General features: G+C 39.8%; 2 protein-coding genes across 6 annotated transcripts in view; one reads left to right on the top strand and one right to left on the bottom strand.

Moving 5' to 3' along the window:
• Positions 1 to 4,794, top strand: part of INVS (inversin) — a 142,073-nt gene extending 137,279 nt beyond the window's left edge. For all 3 annotated transcript variants that reach the window (XM_067743814.1, XM_067743816.1, XM_067743813.1), the window contains 2 exons: positions 244 to 315; positions 3,291 to 4,794. In XM_067743814.1, the coding sequence (XP_067599915.1) occupies positions 244 to 315; positions 3,291 to 3,439 (221 nt within the window). In that variant the 3' untranslated portion in view covers positions 3,440 to 4,794. The remainder of the gene's footprint in view (positions 1 to 243; positions 316 to 3,290) is intronic.
• A 193-nt stretch (positions 4,795 to 4,987) lies between these two features.
• Positions 4,988 to 22,797, bottom strand: part of TEX10 (testis expressed 10) — a 55,835-nt gene continuing 38,025 nt past the window's right edge. For 2 of the 3 annotated variants that reach the window (XM_067743818.1, XM_067743819.1), the window contains 4 exons: positions 13,520 to 13,600; positions 11,721 to 11,902; positions 6,470 to 6,680; positions 4,988 to 5,202 (listed from right to left, as the gene is read on the bottom strand). In XM_067743818.1, the coding sequence (XP_067599919.1) occupies positions 5,089 to 5,202; positions 6,470 to 6,680; positions 11,721 to 11,902; positions 13,520 to 13,600 (588 nt within the window). In that variant the 3' untranslated portion in view covers positions 4,988 to 5,088. The remainder of the gene's footprint in view (positions 5,203 to 6,469; positions 6,681 to 11,720; positions 11,903 to 13,519; positions 13,601 to 22,797) is intronic. The other variant, XR_010944936.1, reaches the window with a different exon arrangement.

Raw genomic sequence — 22,797 nt, 5'->3', positions numbered from 1 at the left:
ACTGGCTAGCTCCCCAGTGGAAAAAAGTTAAGTCAGGGCACCCTTACAAACAGATCTGCGGCCCTGGCAGCAAAATCTGCAGACTTGACCCGGGCAGGCCTATGTAGTTTTTCCACACCATGCCTAATCTATCTTGGCAGACACCTGCAAGCTCAAGCCTTCAGCTCAATAAAGAATTCAGAACTTGGTCAGGCCACAGTTGTCACTGGTCAGAAACAGATGATCATTGTTGGTTGATTTCAGGTTCTCTAGAAGGAAAAGTACATCAGCCCACAAGATCTTCAAAAGCCCATTCTGTGCTGGGTCTCAACTCAGGTAAGGCAGCCACTGCATGGGCAAAGCAGAGTGGGGAGACCATGTGGGGAAACAGTTCCCTTTTTTGTTTCATCCCCAAAGGTGGAAGACATTAGAACAGACTGCCAGGGGTTCCAAGAGTCATTTGATTTCAGGATTACATGTGTTCTTCATCCCCCTTTCATGGAATTACCACTATAATAAACATCTCTTCTCCGTAAGAGGCAAGTTATTTTAGCAAGCAAAAGCGTAATAACATTACCTCCAGCAGAAGCAATAAGTGGCACCTATTACTGATCACTTTTACATACTTGTTCACATACAGGAGGGGGAAACACAAATACTGTCATTCTTCAAAGTAATACCTTGGGAGTTCTTGCTCTGTTTTGGTTTCACATTAAGATCCTCCAGCTCCTTCCCAAAGATGGGAAGAAGTCCCTTGACCATAGATTCTGACTTTTGCCTTTTAGGGCCCCCTAAGGAGGCATTTAATATTTTAATATTTAATAGCATGTCCAGCTCAGGCTCAACTGTGCACACTTCCACTCATACAGGAGCAGCTCAGGGAACTTTCTTTTTAGCCACAAGACAAGACTGTTTTACTCAGGGCCCCTTCATTCATGCCAGAATTAAATTTGGGTGATAAGTTCAGTGCTGTCAGCAGTTAATGCCAGGTCCAGTGTTTCTCATGGGTGGCTATGGCAACACACTCCCCCCAGTCCCTGATCCAGTCATCCTGCAGGAACAGAGCACAGCTGGGAAGGTGAACAATGACTGTCAGCGTGAACTTTAACATTCATTTATTTTTGATGGGGGGAAAACCAAGAGGTGGGGGGACAGTAATTACTGCCAAAGCTTTAATAAGAGTTGGGCAACTCATGTAATATAGACAGGCTAATCAGGGGCAATTAGAGACTTTCAAAGGAATCAGGCCCATGGTTCTAGGTTTAAAACAAAACAAAACAAACCTCTAGTTACACTTGAGTGAATTAAAGAATAGTTTCAAAAACACATTGTCAGATAAAACTACTTAAGTAGTAGCATTTAGATAATCAGATATTAAAATGAGATAATCAGAGCATTTTTTACTTTGTCTCAAAAGTCCAGGACTATCAAATCTTTAAAAATGAAGGTGATTAGTGGCATAAAGGTTTTTAGTTAAAGGACTCACAGTTAAAGGACAGAATAAATAAAAGAAATAATGGTTTCTTAGAACGTCATATAAACTATCAGCTTGTTTGTCCTACACTGGCTTGAAAACAGATGAGGACCAAAGAGAATCTTTTCCTAAACCTAAGCTTGGGGGACAATGGTTTTATGAGGCCCACCTACCCACATTAACCATTAACCTGTGAGTAAGGCTGATGGCCACCAGAGCTCCTAGCTAGTTAGCTGCAGCCTGTGTTTTATACAGAATACAGTCTATAAATTTCCATGAAATGGGCATGACTTGGACATACATGTAAGTAGGTTTCTGCAATGTAGAATCACAGATGGCAAATGGAACCAAGAAGGACAAACCACTCATTTTAGTCTTTACCGTGAATAGAAATTTTTGCTTTGAGAATTCCATGAGGTTAAGGATCTTTGGATTTTGCTCACTGTTCTACTTAGCTTTAGTACATTGTTTGGCACATTGTAGGTGCTCAAATATTTGAGTGAAGACTGTGGCTCCTAACCCCTTCAATTTGGGGAGAGACTTTACTAGTGCCTTTACCTCTTAAAACAAGGAGCAGAAAGTGAGCTGGTTAGAGCACAGTAACAAACTCCTTGGACTGTTTCTCTACCTGCATCCAGGAGGCAAACAATCACATTCTCCTCAGTCTTCTACACCCACCTGCAAATCACCCACACCCACAGAGAACAGCAGCACAGTCATGACCAGAGAGCATATATATATCAATGTCCTAAATCTGGGGGCCCTTCTTGTTAAAAATAAAAGAATTTCCTCTAAAAAAAAAATTCCATTCCAACGAATGGAATAACCATGGCTTAAGTGATTACTAAAAACGGTACCCCCTGTATGAATGCAGAATATTCCTGCCCACCTGCAGAGGGGTATGCAGATGACAGCTCAAGACTTGATAAAACAAAGGCAGCCACAAACACACCAGAGTTCCCAAACAGTTCACTTTAACTTTATTGAAGTAACAGTAATAAAACCAGATGAGAGAAAGACATATTTTTGTAACTTTTTAAAAACTACTCACCTTTCATGTTTGCTTCTTTGCTCCACTTAGGAGCGACATCCAGCAGTACGGCTTCGGCAAGTTCTCTTAACTGGTCGGGGGCTCAGTATCCTCATTTGTTAAGTGAGAGAGAGGGTTGAGCTCACCACTAAAATTTTTCAATTGTAGCATCCTGTAACTCTGTGATTTCAAAGTCATAAAAAGGCCTAAAAAAAAAATCCACTTTGTTTGATATGCCTATTATTCTATCACCTGAATAGTTTTCAAAGGAGCCTATTTTCTAGAATGGACTATAGCCAAGTATGTGGCACAGGGAAAGTTAAATGATAGATATGTTTGTGTTATGTTACAGAGATGCACAGAGAAGGCAATATCATACCAGTTATTCCAGGCAGACTGAAGACCTAAGTTCCAGTCCTACCTCCTCAAGCAGCTGCCCCCTCATAGTCAGGGTTATTCCTTAAAGATGTCAGGTATCTTTGAGAGGATGGAAAATGGAGGGCTGACGTCCTCCTGTCTCTCTCTACAATAAACTAGCCATCACCTTATTCAGCCCCATAGATAATCCAACCTAAACCCTTCTTCCTCCCCACCAATCAACTCTGTCCTTCAGCATTAAAATTAATAATCTGAATATCGGGACTTCCCTGGCGGTCCAGTGGTTAAGACTCCACACTCCCAATGCAGGGGGCGCAGGTTCGATCCCTGGTCAGGGAACTAAATCCTGCATGCCGCACGGCGTGGCCAAAAATAATAATAATAGTAGCAATAATAATAATCTGAATATCTGGTATTTGTTTTTAACAGTGAGCAACTTGCAGTGTATACACCTCCTTGAGAACAGTGGAAGATCAAAGAATTTTTCTTATAACCTGCAATCAGCTAACCCATCAAGAAACAAAACAAAGCTTCGACTGCCTATGGAGGAAGACTGTGCCCGGAGGGGGCGGTTCTAGTAGCTAGTGCAGAATTCTCTGATTAGCGTTTACACTTTGGGAAAACTTTAATATCCATGCCTGAAGGCTAATTAGCCTGAAAATGTGGTAACAACCGAGAGAAATGTGTTTTCTTTCTGCTCTTACACAGCACTGTTTTGTAAATTCTTAGCCAGTGCTGCAAGGACCAGGGTAGACTATACCTGTGCAAAACTGCCCGTGTGCCTACATGTCCGTGAGGACGGCCGGAAAAGAGTATTTCTAATAAGTTAAGTCTAAGTAAAACTAAGGAAGTGAGCACTAAAGACGCTGCTGGGTTGGGATTTCTCCTCAACTGGTGCAAGCCTGGTTTGTTGGCTCCAGTGAAGAACCTAAATGAGATGGGGAAGAGCCTGTCCCACAGCAGATACCTTCAGTTCACTACTTTTCTGGAAGCTAATGCAATGGACTTCATTACAGACACCACATCCTGTTATTCCAACATCATCAGTTTTAATTGTTAGACCAGAGTCATGACCCAGTGTTTTGCTGTTAGACACTGTAAGACTGTAATAGGTATACTGTTGATTGCTTACATTTCACAGTTGCCGCGTCAGCCTCTGAAGGCCACAGGCTGCTGCCACGTCCTGTGAATGGCGTTCCTTCTGCTGAGCACCAGCAGTATCACAGCACCAAGGCCTCAGTCGGGAAGGTCTACAGACCAGGCACTCATGCACGGGGTGCCAATTCAGGCCTTAACCTTCCACGTGTATTTTCTGCTTGACCTGCAGAGGTGAGCAACCTTGTCAAAATGCTGTTCCTTTGGCATGGGAAAATGTGCTAACTATGCATTCTAGCTCTCTAAGAACACATGGTTTAAATAAAATCCAGTGATTGTGGGCTTTTTCACATTTTTTAAGGGCAAAGCTACTAGGAATGTAGACAGGCAGAAACAATGGCATATTAGGCTCACAAATATTTCTAGAACTGCTTGCATTTTAAGATTACTGCCACCCCTGTCCTGACAGTAAGAGATTGGAAGCAATGAAGTGTTATTTAATTACCTGGATTTTTTACAGTTGGCTAACTAAATTACTTCATTTTTATGAAAATGATTATAACATAAATTAAGAACTCTTACAATGGATCACTAGTAGAAAACCATTTTGTAAGCGTTACCCAGCTCAGACCAAGGACCATTTAGGTACAGGAAAATCCACAACAAATGGGAGCACTGTTTTGAAATCTTGCTAGAAATCCTCTGGAAACACAACTCCAGAGTGAGAAGCAACCACTCCCAAACAAAACCAAACCAAAAACTCGTTTAGTTTGTTGCTGTCTGAATGAACTGGGGCTGAGAACAAAAAGAATAAAGTTTGCCTAGATGGGACCACAAAGACTGAGCTTATTTCTTACTATACAATAGAAGGTACCATATTATCGCTTTGTATTTTATATATACTTAGCTATGGAATACAGAATACCTGTTACCACATATCACATGCTAGTCCAGGAAGCCAGCCTGTGCATCAATGGGAACTCCCAAGCATTATTTTCCTATTTTAGTGCAAAGGAAGGTTCATAAACAACTTCTTTAAAAGTTCAGCTTTAATGACAAACATTTATTACATCAGTCTCTTCAAAATTAGATGTGAATAAACAATTTCAAACAGAGGTGCCACAGTGCCTTTTCAATACACTGTACTCAACATGCTGGGTCCCTGGGGATGCCCAGTGATGTACACATTGAAGCAATAATGTAAGTCTGTAAGCCACTGCTCCTGAACACCTCCACTCTTCAATGTCTGCAGAGAAAAACAAGAGTAATATGAGAGTTGTACTAGAACTGCTTCCTGATGGTTTTTTCCCCCACCCAAACAAGATCTCAAACAGTCCTTGCGATAGTATCCTCATCTATAAATTATCAAATGAAATCTCACTGAAAAAAGGAACCTATTAATCAGGTATTATTACCACAGGTAGTTAAAATTCCTAGTTTCATCCTCAAGTATTAAGTGCTACCAGTTTCTTGTTGGGTCTCTTCCCTCCCACATTTGCTAGGGACTAATGAAATTTCACCATTAACCACCCCTACACTCTGCACTTCCGCCCCTTCGCACTGTAGAATCTCATAACATTCACTGAGAATAATGATTCAACAGGTCTCAATTTGTCATTCTTATAGAGACTGGCTGATTCTCCAACCTCGGAATGATCCAAGTTCTTAACTTTTCTTCCCTTCTACTATTTCTGAATTCTGCATCCTCTTCCATTACTGAGAAAATTCAGAATACATCTTTTGTTATATGTAGGTATAAGCTCTGTTACTCTGAAGTATTATTACATATACCAATTAATAACCCCCTCCAATCAAAGGCCTATACAAAAAACCTCACTTTAACTCTCCCAAACCAAAAACACCAAGGGAATCCTTAATAAACAGAACTGCCCGCCCCAGGTGAACACAGAGAACCAACCATTAGACAAAGCTGAAGCCTGCAACTTCCAACTTCTTCCGCCTCTCCAGTGAACTAAGTGACTAGAAATCGGCCTTCGTTTATTCCTGCTAAATTTCCTTAATGACAGCTAACATTTGTTGGGTGCTTAGTAACTATCAGTTACAGTATAAACCTCACTTGGACGATCTCATTTAATGGTCAACAAAACCCAACAATGTTGCTATTATTCCCATTTCTACAGCTAGGAAAACAAAGCTCAGATAGGTTAAAAAAAAAAGCCCACACAACTTGCCAAATTATCACAGTTAAGCAATAGAATCTGTATCACAAAACAGGTAGGAGTGACTCTGATGCCTGTACTTTTTCCAACTAAGCTGCCTGCCACCTTAATTCAGTTTGAGTATTTTACGGTTTTTAGTACTGATTCTGCAATCAAAGTCACCCCGCTGGTTATGACAGTCAGTTACTAGACGGCAGGGGAAGCCCTAAGAAATCACCACACTGGGCTTAATTCCAGGAGTCCGTCAACACAGAAACGCTGGCCTCCCAAGAGCACCTCCATGCCCATGAATCTACTATGAACAGTACAAAGCCCTTGTTTCATGCTTCTTACTGTGATATTCTTGATGATCTGCTGCACCAAGATGGCATTGGTCAACATGTGAGTCCTGAGGGGTGCGTGCTGCAGCAGCAGGCGAAGCAGCTGGCCCACAACAGGCAGCTCCTCAGGTCCAGCTCTGCTCACCCGCAGGCTCTGCAGCATCAACCTGAGCACTCGAGGCAGGAGTGCCAGGATGGAGACACAGACGCCCCACAGCTTGTCCCTACAAAACAGAAATGAGTCAGTGAACCAACGCATACAGGAAAAGTGCCCTTTCCATACTTCCCAAGACTGAAAATGTCCTTTTTTAAGAAACACGGTGTTTTCTGATAAAACCCCAGAAACCAAAACTAATAAGAACTGGGTTTCATCAGAGCTAAAAAAGCAAATGCAGTGAAGAATCAGCTGTTTCCCCTATTTTACAGGTTTCAGGAAGCCTAGCAACCAGCGTTTCCCTGGGCTTAACAAGACATTCTTGAAGCCCTAGTGATCATATTTAACACAGAATTCACCACAGAATGATGTATACATGCGTACTATTCTCTACCAGTGGACATTATTCAACTGTCTATTACACAACACCAAATGTCAAAAGAGTAAGAATGTCCCAATGGCAAAAAGGGAAGAAAAGAACTTCATGAAACTCTAAGCCTCTGACCTGGATTATGAGTCTCTTCAATGTGTTAGAACAGGGCAGCTTTCCAGAGAAAGATGTGCTCACAAGGAACCAAAGGGATTTGAGAAAACAGCCAGTAAGGGAACTATTACAGGCCAGAGATGGTAAATAAATCCAAATTTCAGTGAGCATCATTCTTTCGGTATCTTTATAGAACAGGAACAAAAATGTTTTATGATAGAGGTAAGTGGCCTAACCACATTCTAGAAGTGTGTCAATTAAATGGAGCAATATCCTTTTGGAGGAAAAGTTCACTGGCTGCTAAAGGCTCTGACCTTAGCCTGTTACAATTTCTCTACCAAGAGTGCATAATCCTCCCAGTCCCAAGTCTTTCTAAGAAAGCCTACCTCCAGACCTTTCACCATCTGACCCCACTCCCAACTCCACATACAGCAATTGCATCAAACGTAGATACCAAATCCATTAAGCCAAACAGATCCTCTTATTTGAAGAGACTTTATTCAGCCTGTGGACTCATGCACAGCCAGGTTAGGACAGCCATGTGCAAGGAGAAAAGAGAAAGCCAGACTGTAGACATAGCTAATGAGGAGGCAAAGGCACAGAGATTAAAGACTACAAAACTTAGAAGAAAAAAGAATAGAGGAAGCTGCTTTGGTTCCTGCTGGGTTTCAAATTCCTACCTCCACAATTCCTACCCATTCGGTTTTCTTTTTAATAAGTTACTACTGTACTGATCCAATATATTCACTTTCTACTTGAACTTCAGTGGATTTCAAATGTGGATCAAAACTGCTAAAAGAGCTTATGGATTCTACATTACACCAAATACAAGTATACTGAATGAATGAGTAAAATTCAGAATTCCACCTTCACACACCACAATTAAAGAAAACTGTCAGGCCAAACAGAAGAGAGACCTGGGTACCATGAATGATGTAAGTAATACCATTTGAAGAGCCATTCTTAGGGTTTTCTAAGAGTTGTCATGCACAGAAATAACTGTACCAACTCTATATAAATTGTTATGAAGTTGAGATTTTAGGTCAACATAAAGCAATGGTTCTAAACCACTCTAAAGGAACTGATGAAAGTCCAATATTTCACAGATAATTTTCAGGAGTTCCACTAACTCTGCAAACTTCTGATGTATTCTGGTCAGATAATACCAACCAACCCCCCTCCACTCCCCAAACACAGGGAAATACAGATAATATACTCTAAAAAACAAAACAAAAATACAGCCAAGCTCAAAAGCCAGAATGGGTGATATCTCTAGGTGCCAGAAACTATGCCAGAACTCATGAAGATACACAGGAGCACAGAACTGGATATGGGATTTGGGGGCTGAGTATTCAACAGCCAACAAACAATGCTGGAAGCTGAGGCTTCAGCCCCAGGTATGGAAAGCAGGGAGCTAGAACTGGGCTCCCTGCATAGAGCTGGAAGCCAGGAAAATGCAAATGTGAAACTGCCCCATGGGGAGGTGTCCACAACCTCCACAAACTCTCACAAAAGATGCATTCAGAGAAAGTTATACAATCCAAAACATGAGCTTGTTTGTTCAGTCCCACTAGAGACAACCTCCAGAGCCCCACCTGCTCCCCAAAATGAGAGAATTCCCACACCAGAGAGAAAGAGAGCAAACAGAACAAACTGACAAGACCTTTAACACCAATAAAGCAAGAAGGACAAAGAGCCGAGTAAAAACTCAAAATAGATGAAAGAGAAAACAATAGCTGATACAATAAAAACTCAATAGAAGGATTAAACAAAAGAATCAGAATGAGAAACTCCCTATGTTTAAAAGGAGCTTTTAGGGGAGAATAGAAACAGTGGGGAAGATAACAGAAATAAAAACACAGCTGAAGAAAAAACATTAAGTCTTCAGATTAAAGGAGTACACTAAGTCTCAAGCAGGATAAATAACAACAAACCTACACTAGGATACACCCTGATTTGCAATGCAACAAAGAGAAAACAGTGAAACCATAGAAAAGAATAGATTACTAACCTAGGGGCAGGACGGAAATAAAGACGCAGACCTACTAGAGAATGGACTTGAGGACGCGGGGAGGGGGAAGGGTAAGCTGTGACAAAGTGAGAGAGTGGCATGGACATACATACACTACACCAAATGTAAAATAGCTAGTGGGAAGCAGCCGCATAGCACAGGGAGATCAGCTCGGTGCTTTGGGACCGCCTAGAGGGGTGGGATAGGGAGGGTGGGAGGGAGGGAGGCGCAAGAGGGAAGAGATATGGGGATATATGTACACATATAGCTGATTCACTTTGTTATAAAGCAGAAACTAACACACCATTGTAAAGCAATTATACTCCAATAAAGATGTTAAAAAAAAAAGAATAGATTACTACCTAGGAACCAAAAGGGCTAAGTTGAACAGCAGATCTTTCATTACTAACAATGAATCCAGAAGACAACAGAATAGTTTCTTCAAAGTACAGTGGCCACTCAAATTTGAATACCTCAAATTGGTCAAGCCCGATTTTTTGGTCAGCACTTGTGAAATCAAAAGCTCCCAGTAGTTTGACTGGCACTCTCATTATTTGTAATCTCACAAACACCTTCTCTAGGAGGGTAGGAGCAGCCCAAAAGGGAAACTTAAGTACCTAAGACTGACTGCCAACACTTCTTTGTGACTAATGTCATCCTGAGAGATGCATATCAAACTCAATACACAGTACAAAACACTTTTAAAAACAGAATTTTACAGAGGCAAAATATTAAATACAGTGAATTTTGTTCAGTCCAACCATGTAAAATCAAAGGATGTTTTTCTATAAGAAACTAAAAAAGATCTTTGAAACTTCTTATCAGAGTATATCACAAATGGGCTACATTTCAAGTGACAGGAAATGACAAACAACAATATACATAGTTCATAAATGGGGATGCTCATTATAAAATTTTTAGAACCCTGAGAAGTTCCTTGCTATTTACAAAGCCTTTTCTTGAACTATCAGGCCCGAAAGTTTGATGATGGTAAGAAAAGTACCATCAAATCTACGCTTGTTTATGTGTAAATTTTACAGGATATTAACAGTGAAATGTACCAAGTTTTAAATACACACACTTAAAGGAAAAAAATCCAAATGTCTGTTGACAGTAAAATGGGTAAGTTATAGTACATGCATATAACAGAATATTACAGAGCAGGGGTACTAGACCACAGCCAATCCAGCTCACAGCCTGTATTTGTAAACAGAATTTTATTGGAACACAGCTACACCCATTCATTTATGTATCATCTAATGCTGCTTTCACATGACCAGGGCAGTGCTGAGTAGTTCTGACAAGAGACGTTATGGTTTGAAAAACCTAAAATATTCACTGACTCCTTACAGAAAGAAGTTTGCTGACTCCTGGTATAGAGAAACAAAAATGAATGAAATACATCTTGGAATCAACATGAGTACTCTCACAAATGATGATGAAAATCAAGTCACAAAAAATACATATAGTATAATTCCTCTTATATATCAAATTCTTAAAATATGCAGAACAAAAATGAAACTGCTTATAAATGCACATAAAATTTTTAAATAAAAAGGTAAGGAAGTGACTAACACAGAAGTGATCTCTGGGGATGTAGAAGAGAAATGTAACTGTGGAGAAAGTGTGCTGACGATGTTCTATTTCTGAACCGGGAGGTTGGTTAAACAGGTGTTCAGTTTATACTCTTTAAACTATTGAAATGTTTTATACAATCATATGTATATTTTGGTGACATTTAAAAGCTCAAAAAAGGCAAATGTCAAAATGTGATAGAATGATTTTTATTTTCTTATATTTGCTCATCTGTTAGATTTTTAAAAAACCTTCTGCAATGAATTGTTAACAGCATACCAATGAGAACATAAGCATGAGAACACTCTTTGAAAATTAAAGTGAAATCTTCTATACTATCCTAGAAGCTTTAGTCTAAAAATTATATAGGAGCAAAAGTACTAATTAAAAACACTAGCATCTTAGAACAATTTCCTTAAACCCAAGAATTTAAAAATCCATGCTGGCGGGCTTCCCTGGTGGCGCAGTGGTTGAAAGTCTGCCTGCCGATGCAGGGGACACAGGTTCGTGCCCCGGTCCGGGAGGATCCCACATGCCGCGGAGCAGCTAGGCCCGTGAGCCATGGCCGCTGAGCCTGCGCGTCCGGAGCCTGTGCTCCGCGACGGGAGAGGCCACAACAGTGAGAGCCCCGCGTACCGCAAAAAAAAAAAAAAAAATCCATGCTGGCTAGTTCTAATGAAGCCCAAAACAAAATACAAAGGCTTGTACTAATAGTAAGCTCATCTTTCTAAAAGTAGAATTTTTTTTCTTGCCAGATCTATAGCAAAGTTAATAAGGAAAGCTCTCAGGAAACTTTCTAATGCCATCTAACTTTTCAAATTTGTAGCTTAAAGGGAAAAAAAAAACTAAGCTGCTCACCGTCACAAAGGGGATTCATAAAAGAACAAAGAAAAGCTAGCTAGGTTTATACAAACTCTAAAAGAGAATTAGATTTTGGAAATATCTCTTACAGATTGAATGACTGACCAACTGCCTGACTGATTGAGGGGAGTTGAACAAGTAGGAAAAAAATTAAAGTTTAAGAATACAAAAACTATTACCTCTTTCTTAGATGTTCTGCTTCTCCTTTCTCTAAAGTGAGCAGAAAATAAAGAAGACTGTAGCAACAAGAAGCCAGAAATGGCAGCAGCGTCTCACTAAGTACACACGTATGATCCAGGAGCTTACAGATAACACCCAAAACACAGCCCACCGTGCTGTCAGGAATTACAGTCAACCCAACCTAGGCAGAGAAAAATGAGATTAATGACCTCTTCACAACAGCCCCTCTCCCCAGAATAAAACCAAACACCACTATCTGGAGAGTTAACCTTCCATCACTACTGGTGGAAACTTGTGTATACATAATACATGCCATGCCACCAACCACACCTTAAGATCCTGTTTTCCTTTGAGAATTTAGTTGCTACGTTAAATGACTCTGAAAATACGCAAACTCAAGAAATACTAATAACCCAATCTACTGCCTCCCCTTCATGACAATCCTAAAATTTTCTAGATGTTACAATTTCTACTGATGGACAGAAATACTATTATTTAAAAGGATTATTTCATACATCCAAAGAAGATCGTGATACCAGCAATCGCATTTACATGACCTTCAGATTATTCAGACCGGAAAACTCTAATATCTGGCACCACCCCCACCCCAGGTAATTAAATGTACAAACCACAGTTCCTTTTACAATTATCCTTCCCCTGCCCTTTGATTTAACCAGTCATTCAGACATAACTAAGGAAAATACCTATAATGGAGTAAGATAATACTATACTCACACTTGACTGCTTCACTGTCCCAAACCCAGATAAGGGACATCATGGTATGCTAACTCACCTGGACTCTACTGTATAAATTGTCATTAAGGTGGACTCTAACTTGTAACTGCATGTATACATGGCTTAAATCTCCTGCAAACTACTGCTGAGTTATCATAAACTCTGTAGGTTCTGAGGTCTTAACCTTTACTCAGGCTGTCTGAAAGAAGTGGCCAGATCAACACTGGAATGTTGATCTTTTACTAGAATAGTGAAAGTAGTCAAAGGGCATAAATTTCTGGAGTGGAAGTAAAAAAAAAGAAAAAAGAAAAGAAAAAAGATGGGGATCTTTGGAGACACAGTGTATAAGGATTAGAAGTTTGATAGCAGGGAGAAAAGAGAGTACTGAGTCAACGTAGTAGTCTTCCAACTCGAGGGAAGTAAAGAAAAGGCGGTGTAGACATGCCTGTAAAATTATCCAAACAAGTGAGAATCCCCGGAAGATAAAAGTTTTGGACTCGCCCCTCACATCATTATAGTAAAAGCCAAAGGGCAAAGTGTAAATGTTGGAGGAAGTTAAAAGCAAAACCCAGGCATACCTAATGAGAATTTAATGCCAATGGGAACGAGAGACACCCACTGGCCAAAAGACAAGTCAGTTTCATGGCTGAGCTCACTGCTTCCAGTGACCAGGCCTTGAGCCTGTGAGGTGACATCCCTACTTTACACCCCAAACCTTCTGGGTGGAAACTGAACCCCAGTACGGATGCTGGATTCCCAACACAATGACACCTGGCACGTGTTAATTAAAGCATTTTAAGTCAGAAGGACCTGAGGTATAAGAGGTCTTTCATTGCTCAGATGTAGAAAGTAAGGTCCTGGCAAAAGAGGAGATGTTCCCAAGGTCACAGAATTAATTAGTAACAGCCAGGAAAAATACCAAGATTTCTCAGTTCTCACCTCAGCATAATGAAATTATTAAGCTTAGACTTCTGGACACTCACTCTCTCCTTGGTTATGGCAAACTCAATCTTAACCAATGCTATGCTTTCGTGTAACAGAAAAAAATTTTAAGTATATTTACCAAATGCTTACTGATGGCACTTTGCAGGATGTCAAAGCTTTGGCTTCGGGCAGGGATAACCAATAAATTGTGACAAACTGTCTGTCAGAAAAGGAGAAAACCAATACCAAATCAGAACATTTTAAGTCAGAAACAAGTTCAATAGTTTTTTTTTTTAAATCTACTTGCTCTATATATTAAAAGGAAACTTAACAAAAAGTGACTTAAAGATGCAGATGTCAAACAATCAAGCCTCATATAAATGGTCCAGTTTTCCAAATAATTCATTTATTAAACATTTACTGAACACTGAGCTAGGCCTATTAGGTGCTTTGCATAGGAATGAAAGAAAGAGAAACTCTTCTGTCTCACAGCCCTCAAGGAGCTTACAATCTACCAAGGCAGAGACTACATTTCTATTAAGTAAGTGCTACAATAGGAGATCTCAGTGACATGAACAAAGGGCAGACAAAAGCCTTTCTCCCATTTGGTGGTAAAATATAACACTGAAAAAACTTATAATTCAGAAAATACCATGTTCAAATTAATTATAATGCTGCCTCTTATTCCCTAAAGGTAAAAGGAAAATAGTCTATAGGAAAAGAAAAATATGAATGAGGTGGGAATCAAATCTCTAGTATTTTTCATTTTCTAAGTTCTCAAGAAAACAAGAAGAGGGAAGGACAGCATCAAGTCCTTCAAAGAATCACAACACAACTCCAGAAGCTGATGGAATTCAGTACCAAAAATCAAGTATGCAGAAAAATCCCACGGAAAGACAAAGATAAGACTGGTGGAAAGAATATCACTCTAGGAAGAGAATGAATAGTCAAGATAAATTCAAGAGGACTGTCCTCAAAAAATCAACAGCTCTATCCATTATGTCTCTATAAAACCTCTTGTAGAGTGACCACCCAGAGTTTTCACATGGCAATTGTCTTTTTTTTTTTTTTTTTTTTGCAGTACGCGGGCCTCTCACTTTTGTGGCCTCTCCCATTGCGGAGCACAGGCTCCGGACGCGCAGGCTCCGGACGCGCAGGCCCCGGACGCGCAGGCCGAGTGGCCATGGCTCACGGGCCCAGCCGCTCCGCGGCATGTGGGATCCTCCCGAACCGGGGCTGTCCCCTGCATCGGCAGGCAGACTCTCAACCACTGCGCCACCAGGGGAGCCCACAATTGTCTTATCTTTTAAACCTATAGGTAACAACGGAAACAACATATTTCCAATGCCATCTTTCTACTTCGAAATGAGTGTAATGAATATTTTCACTCATAAATGATAAATCATATTTGAAAGGTCCATTCAATAATAAATGATCATTCAATCCCTTCCCTTCTGCCTCCCCTCCCCTTCCTGAACAGTTCAGTTCTAAAGACACTGCATGAGGCGAAGCTAGACATCACCACTAGAGTGGGTGGGAGAGCTTCAGTGGCCCAGAGCTGGCTACCCATTAACAAATGGAGGCACACTGTCCCCAAGAGTTGGAGTTCAAATGCGATAAGGAAGATGCCTGCATGGGAAAGGGGTGGCGCCAAAAGGAGACTGATTACAGGCAAAGTAACTGATGAAGTAGGTAAATATATTAAGCAAAATGGAAGTCAGGTTTCCCACCATCAGAAAAGGCAGGTACAAGAGAAAAGGAGACAGCTAGAATGAACCCAGGGGTGTTGTGTTCCTGATTTCTGTTCACTGATAGGGCATGGGAACAGCAACAGCTAATAGCAATGACCACACTTAAGAGTCCAGAAGTTGGTTTCTAAAATCCATTCTCCACTTAAAGGAAAACTGGGCCTCTTAAAGAAATACCTGATTGCAGGGCGGGGACAGGGAAAATACAACATGAATCTGTAACAATTTGTGGTACAAGAAAGTAAGGAAGTAAGCTGACCCTTGAACAATGTAGGGTGGAGTGGGTAGGGGTGCCGACACTCCATGCAATCGAAAATCTGCATATATCACTTCATAGTCGGCCCCCCATATCTGAGGTTCCTCGTATCTGCAGATTCAACCAACCATGCGTCATGTAGTACTGTAGTATTTACTACTGAAATAAATCTCCAAATAAGTGGGCCTGCAGAGTTCAAACCTATGTTGTTCAAGGGTCAACTGTACTCAGAGAAAAATGAGGATGTATCAAAAGAACAAAAAAGCCAGCTTTCAGGAGGTAACCATGGCAAACATGAGAGTATCAAAATTAATAAGGATAGTAAGGAATTTTAACCCACTGGAAAATACAGGAAACCATACTAACAAAAATAAATAAATGAATAAATTCGAAGACTAAAAAGGAATGGGATATTTACATTGTTTCAAAGCATCTCCTCATAAAATATTATTAATAACAAAGGGGAAGAAGTAAAAAGTGGAGAACATGGACAGATACCACTTACTCAAGTGATCAAAGTGAACATCTAATGGGACAAATCAAAACCACACACCACCTGACAGGATGCAATCAGAAAACCACAGCATCACTCATGTCATATTCCTGCCAAATTTGTATAACCTGATCTAACCATGAGAAAATAAATTAAACCTGAATTGAGAGAAATTTTACAAAATAACCGTCCTGTGTTCTTCAAAATTGTCAACGTTAACGAAAGACAAGGAAAGACTGAGGAACTATTCCAGATTTTGAAAAAGACTAAACAGACATTACAACTAAATGCAATGAATCATTTCAGATGGATCCTTTAAAGTACATTATTGGGACAACTGGCAAAACAGGAGTAAAGTCTGAGGATTAGATGACAGTAATATACCAATGTTAATTTCCTGATTCTGATGACTATATTGTGTTTACATAATGGAATGGTCTTAAGACAAATACAGGCGTACCCCAGATATTGTGGGTTTGGTTCCAGACCACTGCGATAACATAAATATAGCAATAAAGCAAATATCACAATAAAGCAAGTCACAAATTTTTTTGGTTTCCCAGTGCATATAAAAGATATGTTTATACTATACTGTAGTCCATTTCATGTACAAGAGCATTGTCTATAAAAACAATGTACATATCTTAATTTTACAATATTCCATTGCTAAAAAACGCTAACCACCATCTGAGCCTTCAGTGAGTCATAATCTTTGTGACAGTGCAGGGTCCTGCTTTGACGGTGATGGCTGCTGACTGACCAGGGTGGTGACTATTGAAGGCTGAGGTGGCTGTGGACATTTCTTTTAAAATAAGACAACAATAAAATTTGCCACATAGATTGACTCTTCCTTCCAACAGCACTTTACCCAAAATGGAACTTCTTTCAAAATTGGAGTCAATCTTCTCAAATCCTGTCACTGCTCTATCAACTAAGTTTATGTAATATTCTAAATCCTTTGCTGTCATTTCAACAATCTTCACATCTTCACCAGGAGTAGATTCCATCTCAAGACACTACTTTCTCTGCTTATCCATTAGAAGCAACTCCTCATCCATTAAAAGTTTTATCATGAGATATCTACAATAAAAGTCACATCTTCAGGCTCCACTTCTAATTCTAGTTCTCCTGCTATTTCCACCACAGCTGCAGTTATTTCCTCCACTGAAGTCTTGAATACCCCTCAAAATCATGAGGGTTGGGATCAACTTCTTCCAAACTCCTCTTAATGCTGATATTTTGACCTCTTGCCATGAATCACGAATGATCTTAATGGCATCTAGAATGATGAATCCTTTCCAGAAAGTTTCCAATTTACTTTGCTCAGATACGTCAGAGGAATCACTATCTATGGCAGCTATAGCTTTACGAAACGTGCTTCTTATATAATACGACTTGAAGGTCTAAAAGACTCCTTGATCCATGGACTGCAGAATGGATGTGTGTGAGCAGGCATGAAAAAAACAATAATCTCATTGTACATCTCCATGAGAGTTCTAGGGTGACCAGGTGCATTGTCAATGAGTAGTAATATTTTGAAAGTAATCTTTTTTTCTGTGCAGAAGATATCAAGAGTGGGCTTAAAATCATCAGTAAACCATGTTGTAAACAGATGTGCTGTCATCCAGGCTTTGTTGTTTCATTTACAGAACACAAGCAGAGAAGATTTAGCATAATTCCTTTTTTTTTAACTGTTTTTTTTCTGCTCACTTCTTTTTTAAAATAATTTATTTATTTATATTTTATTTTTGGCTGCGTTGGGTCTTCGTTGCTGCGCACAGGCTTTCTCTAATTGCAGCGAACAGGGGCTACTCTTCACTGCGGTGTGCGGGCTTCTCATTGCGGTGGCTTCTCTTGTTGCAGAGCACAGGCTCTAGAATGCAGGCTCAGTAGTTGTGGCATATGGGCTTCGTTGCTCTGCGGCATGCGGGATCTTCCTGGACCAGGGCTCGAACCCATGTCCCCTGCATTGGCAGGCGATTCTTAACCACTGCACCACCAGAGAAGTCCATAATTCTTAAGGGCGCTAGGATTTTCAGAACGGTAAATGAGGGTTGGCTTCAATTTAAAGTTACCAGCTGCATTAGCCCCTAACACGTCAGCATGACCTCTGAAGCTTCGAAACCAGGCACTGACTTCTCCTCTCTAGCTATGAAAGTCCTAGATGGCAACTTCTTCCAATATAAAGCTGTTTTGTCTACACTGAAAACCTGCTGTTTAGTGTAGCCACCTTCAATAATATTTTAGCTAGATCTTCTGGATAATTGGCTGCAACTTCTCCATTAGCTGCTTCATCTTGCACTTTTAATGTTATGCAGACAGCTCTTTTCCTTAAACCTTACGAACCAACCTCGGCTACCTTCAAACTTTTCTTCTGCAGCTTCCTCACCTCTCTCACCCTTCACAGAATCAAAGAGAGTTAGGGCTTTGCTCTAGATTTGGCTTAAGGGAATGTTGTAGGTGGTCTGATATTCTATCCAAACCACTCAAACTTTCTCCATGTCATCAATAAGGCCGTTTCACTTTCTTATCATTCCTGTGTTCACTGAAATAGCACTTTTAATTTCAAGAACTTTTCTTTTGCATTCACAATTTGGCTAACTGGCAGAAAGGTCTAGTTTTCAGCCTATCTTGGCTTTAAACATGCCTTCCTCACTAAGCTTATAATCATTTCTAGCTTCTGATTTAAAGTAAGAGTCGTGCAACTCTTCCTTTCACTCGAACACACCTATAGGCCATTGTAGGGTTATTAATTGGCCTAATGGCAGTATTGTTGTGTCTCAGGGAACAGGGAGAGAGATGAGGGACGGCTGGTTGGTGCAGCAGTCAGAAGACACACATTTATTAAGTTCACCGTCTCATGTGGGCATGGTTCGTGATGCCCCAAAACAATTACAATAGTAATGTCAAAGATCACTGATCACAGATCACCATAAAAAATATAGTAACAATGAAAATGTGTGAAATATTGCAAAAATTACCAAAATGTGACACAGAGACATGAAGTGTACAAATACTGTTGGAAAAACGAACACCAACAGACATCCTCGATGCAGGGTTGCCATAAATCTTCAGTTTGTAAAAAACAGAGTATCTGCAAAGTGCTTTAAAACAAAGTATGCCTGTATGCCGAAGTATGAGGTATGGGCACTCTGTCAAATAGTCTAAGAAAACAGTTCTTTGTCCTGCAGTTATTATTTTTCTCTAAGTTTGAAAATGCTTCAAAATAAAAGTAAATAAAAATATAAACACATAGATGTATACACACACATAAACATACACAAATACAGGCAATCCTCACTTCTGCAATTACAGTGTTAACAAAAACTTGCATACTTCAGAACCCTGACCTCACACTGCACAATTCCAGAACAGGCATGCTAATTTAGTACAATGTGGAAATTAAGGGTTTTTTAAAAATATAAAACTTCATTTTTCTTAAGAAGGTTCTGTACATTTAATTTCTACATTGAAGTATTTTCTACCTAATTTTATCAGGAAATAAACAGAAATGTCATGCACCTAACACTTTTTATAAAATCATTTTATTGCTATATTAAAATGTTAAAAAAGAGCAAGTAAAAGAAAGAAATTGTAATTATTAAAATTCAGATTTAGAGATTCTTTCACTTCCCAATAAAATTACATCACGGAATATATTTACAGAATGAAAATTTCCATATACTCACACTACAAAACAGGGCTCAACTGTTCTAAGAAAGTGTCGTCAAATTTACCTTTGGCAGATTACATTTTACCTTTCCCCTGTTGGCCATGTCTCAACTATTATCAATGAATAATAAAAACGGTAAGAAAGAGATAGACAACCTGCCTCTATTCTGGGGCTCTTTCCTTACCCCAGTATTTCTTTACATACATGCTTTGTGGGGGGAACAAACTCACTTCAACCAAGCTGCCTCTAAAGACCACCCAAGAGTTCCCTAGTATTGGAAGCATGTTTGTGTTCAGAGTCCTTTTGTGCCCCACTTGCTTTTTCCTATTATCCCAACTGCTTAATTACCATGGCTTTGTAATAGATATTTGATAGTACAAGCCCTCTGGCTTTATTTTTATTCAACACTTTGTTATTCTTGTTCGTCTGTATTTCAATATAAATTTTAGAATCACCTTTTCAATTTCCACAAAAACATTTGCTCTAATTTTGATCTGGATTACACTGAATCTGTACTATAGATTAATTTAGAGAGAGCTATTATTTGTACAATATTGGAGTCTCCCAATCCATGAACATTATATATCCCTGCATGTATTTAGGTCATCTTTAATATCTCTCAGTAATGTTTTATGGTTTCCAATGTTTTCAGAGGTCCTCAGCAATTGTTTCGTGAAATTCTCCTTTAATCTATATTCATGTTATGTATGTGTGTGTCCCCATTACTAAGGTACAGCCTTTAAGAGTCTGCAATGAGGGGCTCCCCTGGTGGCACAGTGGTTAAGAATCCACCTGCCAATGCAGGGGACCCGGGTCCAATCCCTGGTCCGGGAAGATCCCATATGCCACAGAGCAACTAAGCCCGTGTGCCACGACTACTTAGTCTACTCTCTAGAGCCACAACTACTGAAGCCCGAGTGCCTAGAGCCCGTGCTCCACAACAAGAGGAGCCACCGCAATGAGAAGCCCGTGCACCGCAATAAAGAGTAGCCCCCGCTCGCTGCAACTAGAGAAAGCCCACACACAGCAACGAAGACCCAATGCAGCCAAAAATAAATAAATAAAATTAAAAGAAAAAAAAGAGTCTGCAATGAGAGCTTATGTGTACACTGAAGACCCAACCCACTTCCAGGCCAGCAACTTAAACTAATCATTGTTTCCTTAGGACCATGAGTCACAGAGGTTACTGGCTTAGCTTTTAAGCCCCTCTGCTTTTGCAGCTTAAGAATCTGGGAAATGCTGGAGGGGATCAGGCCCCTCACAGGCCTCTTGAGTCTCCTATTTTCTCAATTCAGCTCAGCAGGATGGTCAAAAGGTTGAATGGATTCTCTGTCCTCCAAGAGGGGCCATTTGACAAAGCCAAATTCTTATCCTCTTTGCCTGAGAGACAGCTCCAGTCTCCTCAGATATGTTGATGAATAAAAGCTGTACACGCACAAGGTGATGAAATTCCACATGGCCAAAGAAGCAGCAGAGTTGTGAGCAAAAGAATTCCCAAAGCTCAAACAGGGAAGAGAGGTGTTTGAGTTCTAACCAGCCAGCATGGAGTGTCTTCATAGAACAACCAGGTCATTCAGATGATACTCAGAAAGAGAACCTATTAATAGTAGGGCTAAAGTAGCACTAGGGCAGGAGTTAGCAAACTTTTTCTATAAAAGGCCAAAGAGTAAATATTTTAGGCTTTGCAGGTCACATACAGATTCTGCCACATATTCTTGGGTTTTTTTCTGTTTTAACAACTGTCAAAAAAATGTAAACAGGGACTTCCCTGGTGGTCCAGTGGGTAAGACTCCGCACTCCTAATGCAAGAGGCCTGGGTTCAATCCCTGGTCAGGGAACTAGATCCTGCATGCACGCCACAACTAAGAGTTCGCCTGCCACAACTAGGAAGTCCACATGCCGCAACTAAAAAAGATCCTGCATGCCACAACTAAGACCCGGCACAGCGTAAATAAATAAATAAATATTAAAAAAAAAAAAAGTAAACCCTGCTCTTAGCTCAAGGATGGCACAAAAATAGGGCCACCAAGATTTGTCCTACAGGGCTGTAGTTTGCTGATCCTTGCCTTAGTAAAGGTTACTTGCTCTAATAAACCACCCCAACAAAATGTAAAAACAAGACACTAAAGGATAAAGGTGATAACTCAAGTAACTTGACTGCCTGCCAGAACAAAGCAAAACACTCTTTAGAAAACAACAAAATCCACCACATAAAATTTCCATTGTCCAATATACACTCAAAAACTACTAGACATGCTAAAAACATGAAAATGTGCCACATAACCAGGGGAAAAAGCAATCAAAAGAGATGATGGAATTAGCAGGCAAGAACTTTAAAACAACTATTATAAATATATTCAAGTAGTTAAAGAAAAATGAATGTAAGAGAAACAGAAGATGAACCAAAAAAGTTGAGATTAAAAAACCCATTATCAGATACAGACCTACTAGAGAATGGACTTGAGGATATGGAGAGGGGGAAGGGTAAGTTGGGACAAAGTGAGAGAGTGGCATGGACATATATACACTACCAAATGTAAAACAGATAGCTAGTGGGAAGCAGCCGCATAGCACAGGGAGATCAGCTCCGGTGCTTTGTGACCACCTAGAGGGGTGGGATGGGGAGGGTGGGAGGGAGATGCAAGAGGGAAGAGATATGGGGATATATGTATATATATAACTGATTCACTTTGTTATAAAGCAGAAACACACCATTATAAAGCAGTTATACTCCAATAAATATGTTAAAAAAACCCATTATCTAAAATTTAAAATTCATTGGGTGGTCTTTGTTCACAGATCACATGGTCATCTCTGTAGAAAATCTGAAACAATCAATTATAGCAAGGTTGCAGGACACAGCATTAATATATAAAAGTCAAACTGCTTCCCTAAATATCAGCAATGAACAAACGGAATTTGAAATTAAAAACATAATACGATTTACATTAGCACCCCCAAAAATGAAATATTTAGGTATAAATCTAATAAAATATATATGGTCTATATGAAGAAAACTAAAAAACTCTGATGAACAAAATCAAAGAACTAAATAAATGGAGGATATTCCATGTTCATGGATAGGAAGACTCAATATTGTCAAGATGTCAGTTCTTCCCAACATGATCTATACATTCAACATAAATCCAACCAAAATCTTACCAAGTCATCTTGTGGAGATCCATGAACTGATTCTAAAGTTTATACAAAGGGGCAAAAGACCCAGAATAGCCAATATATATTGAAG

This window comes from Pseudorca crassidens, chromosome 7 (assembly GCF_039906515.1).
Source record: "Pseudorca crassidens isolate mPseCra1 chromosome 7, mPseCra1.hap1, whole genome shotgun sequence".
Classification (NCBI taxonomy): domain Eukaryota; kingdom Metazoa; phylum Chordata; class Mammalia; order Artiodactyla; family Delphinidae; genus Pseudorca; species Pseudorca crassidens.
The sequence above is the reverse complement of the archived record's forward strand: the minus strand, read 5'-3'. Positions and strand labels throughout refer to the sequence as shown.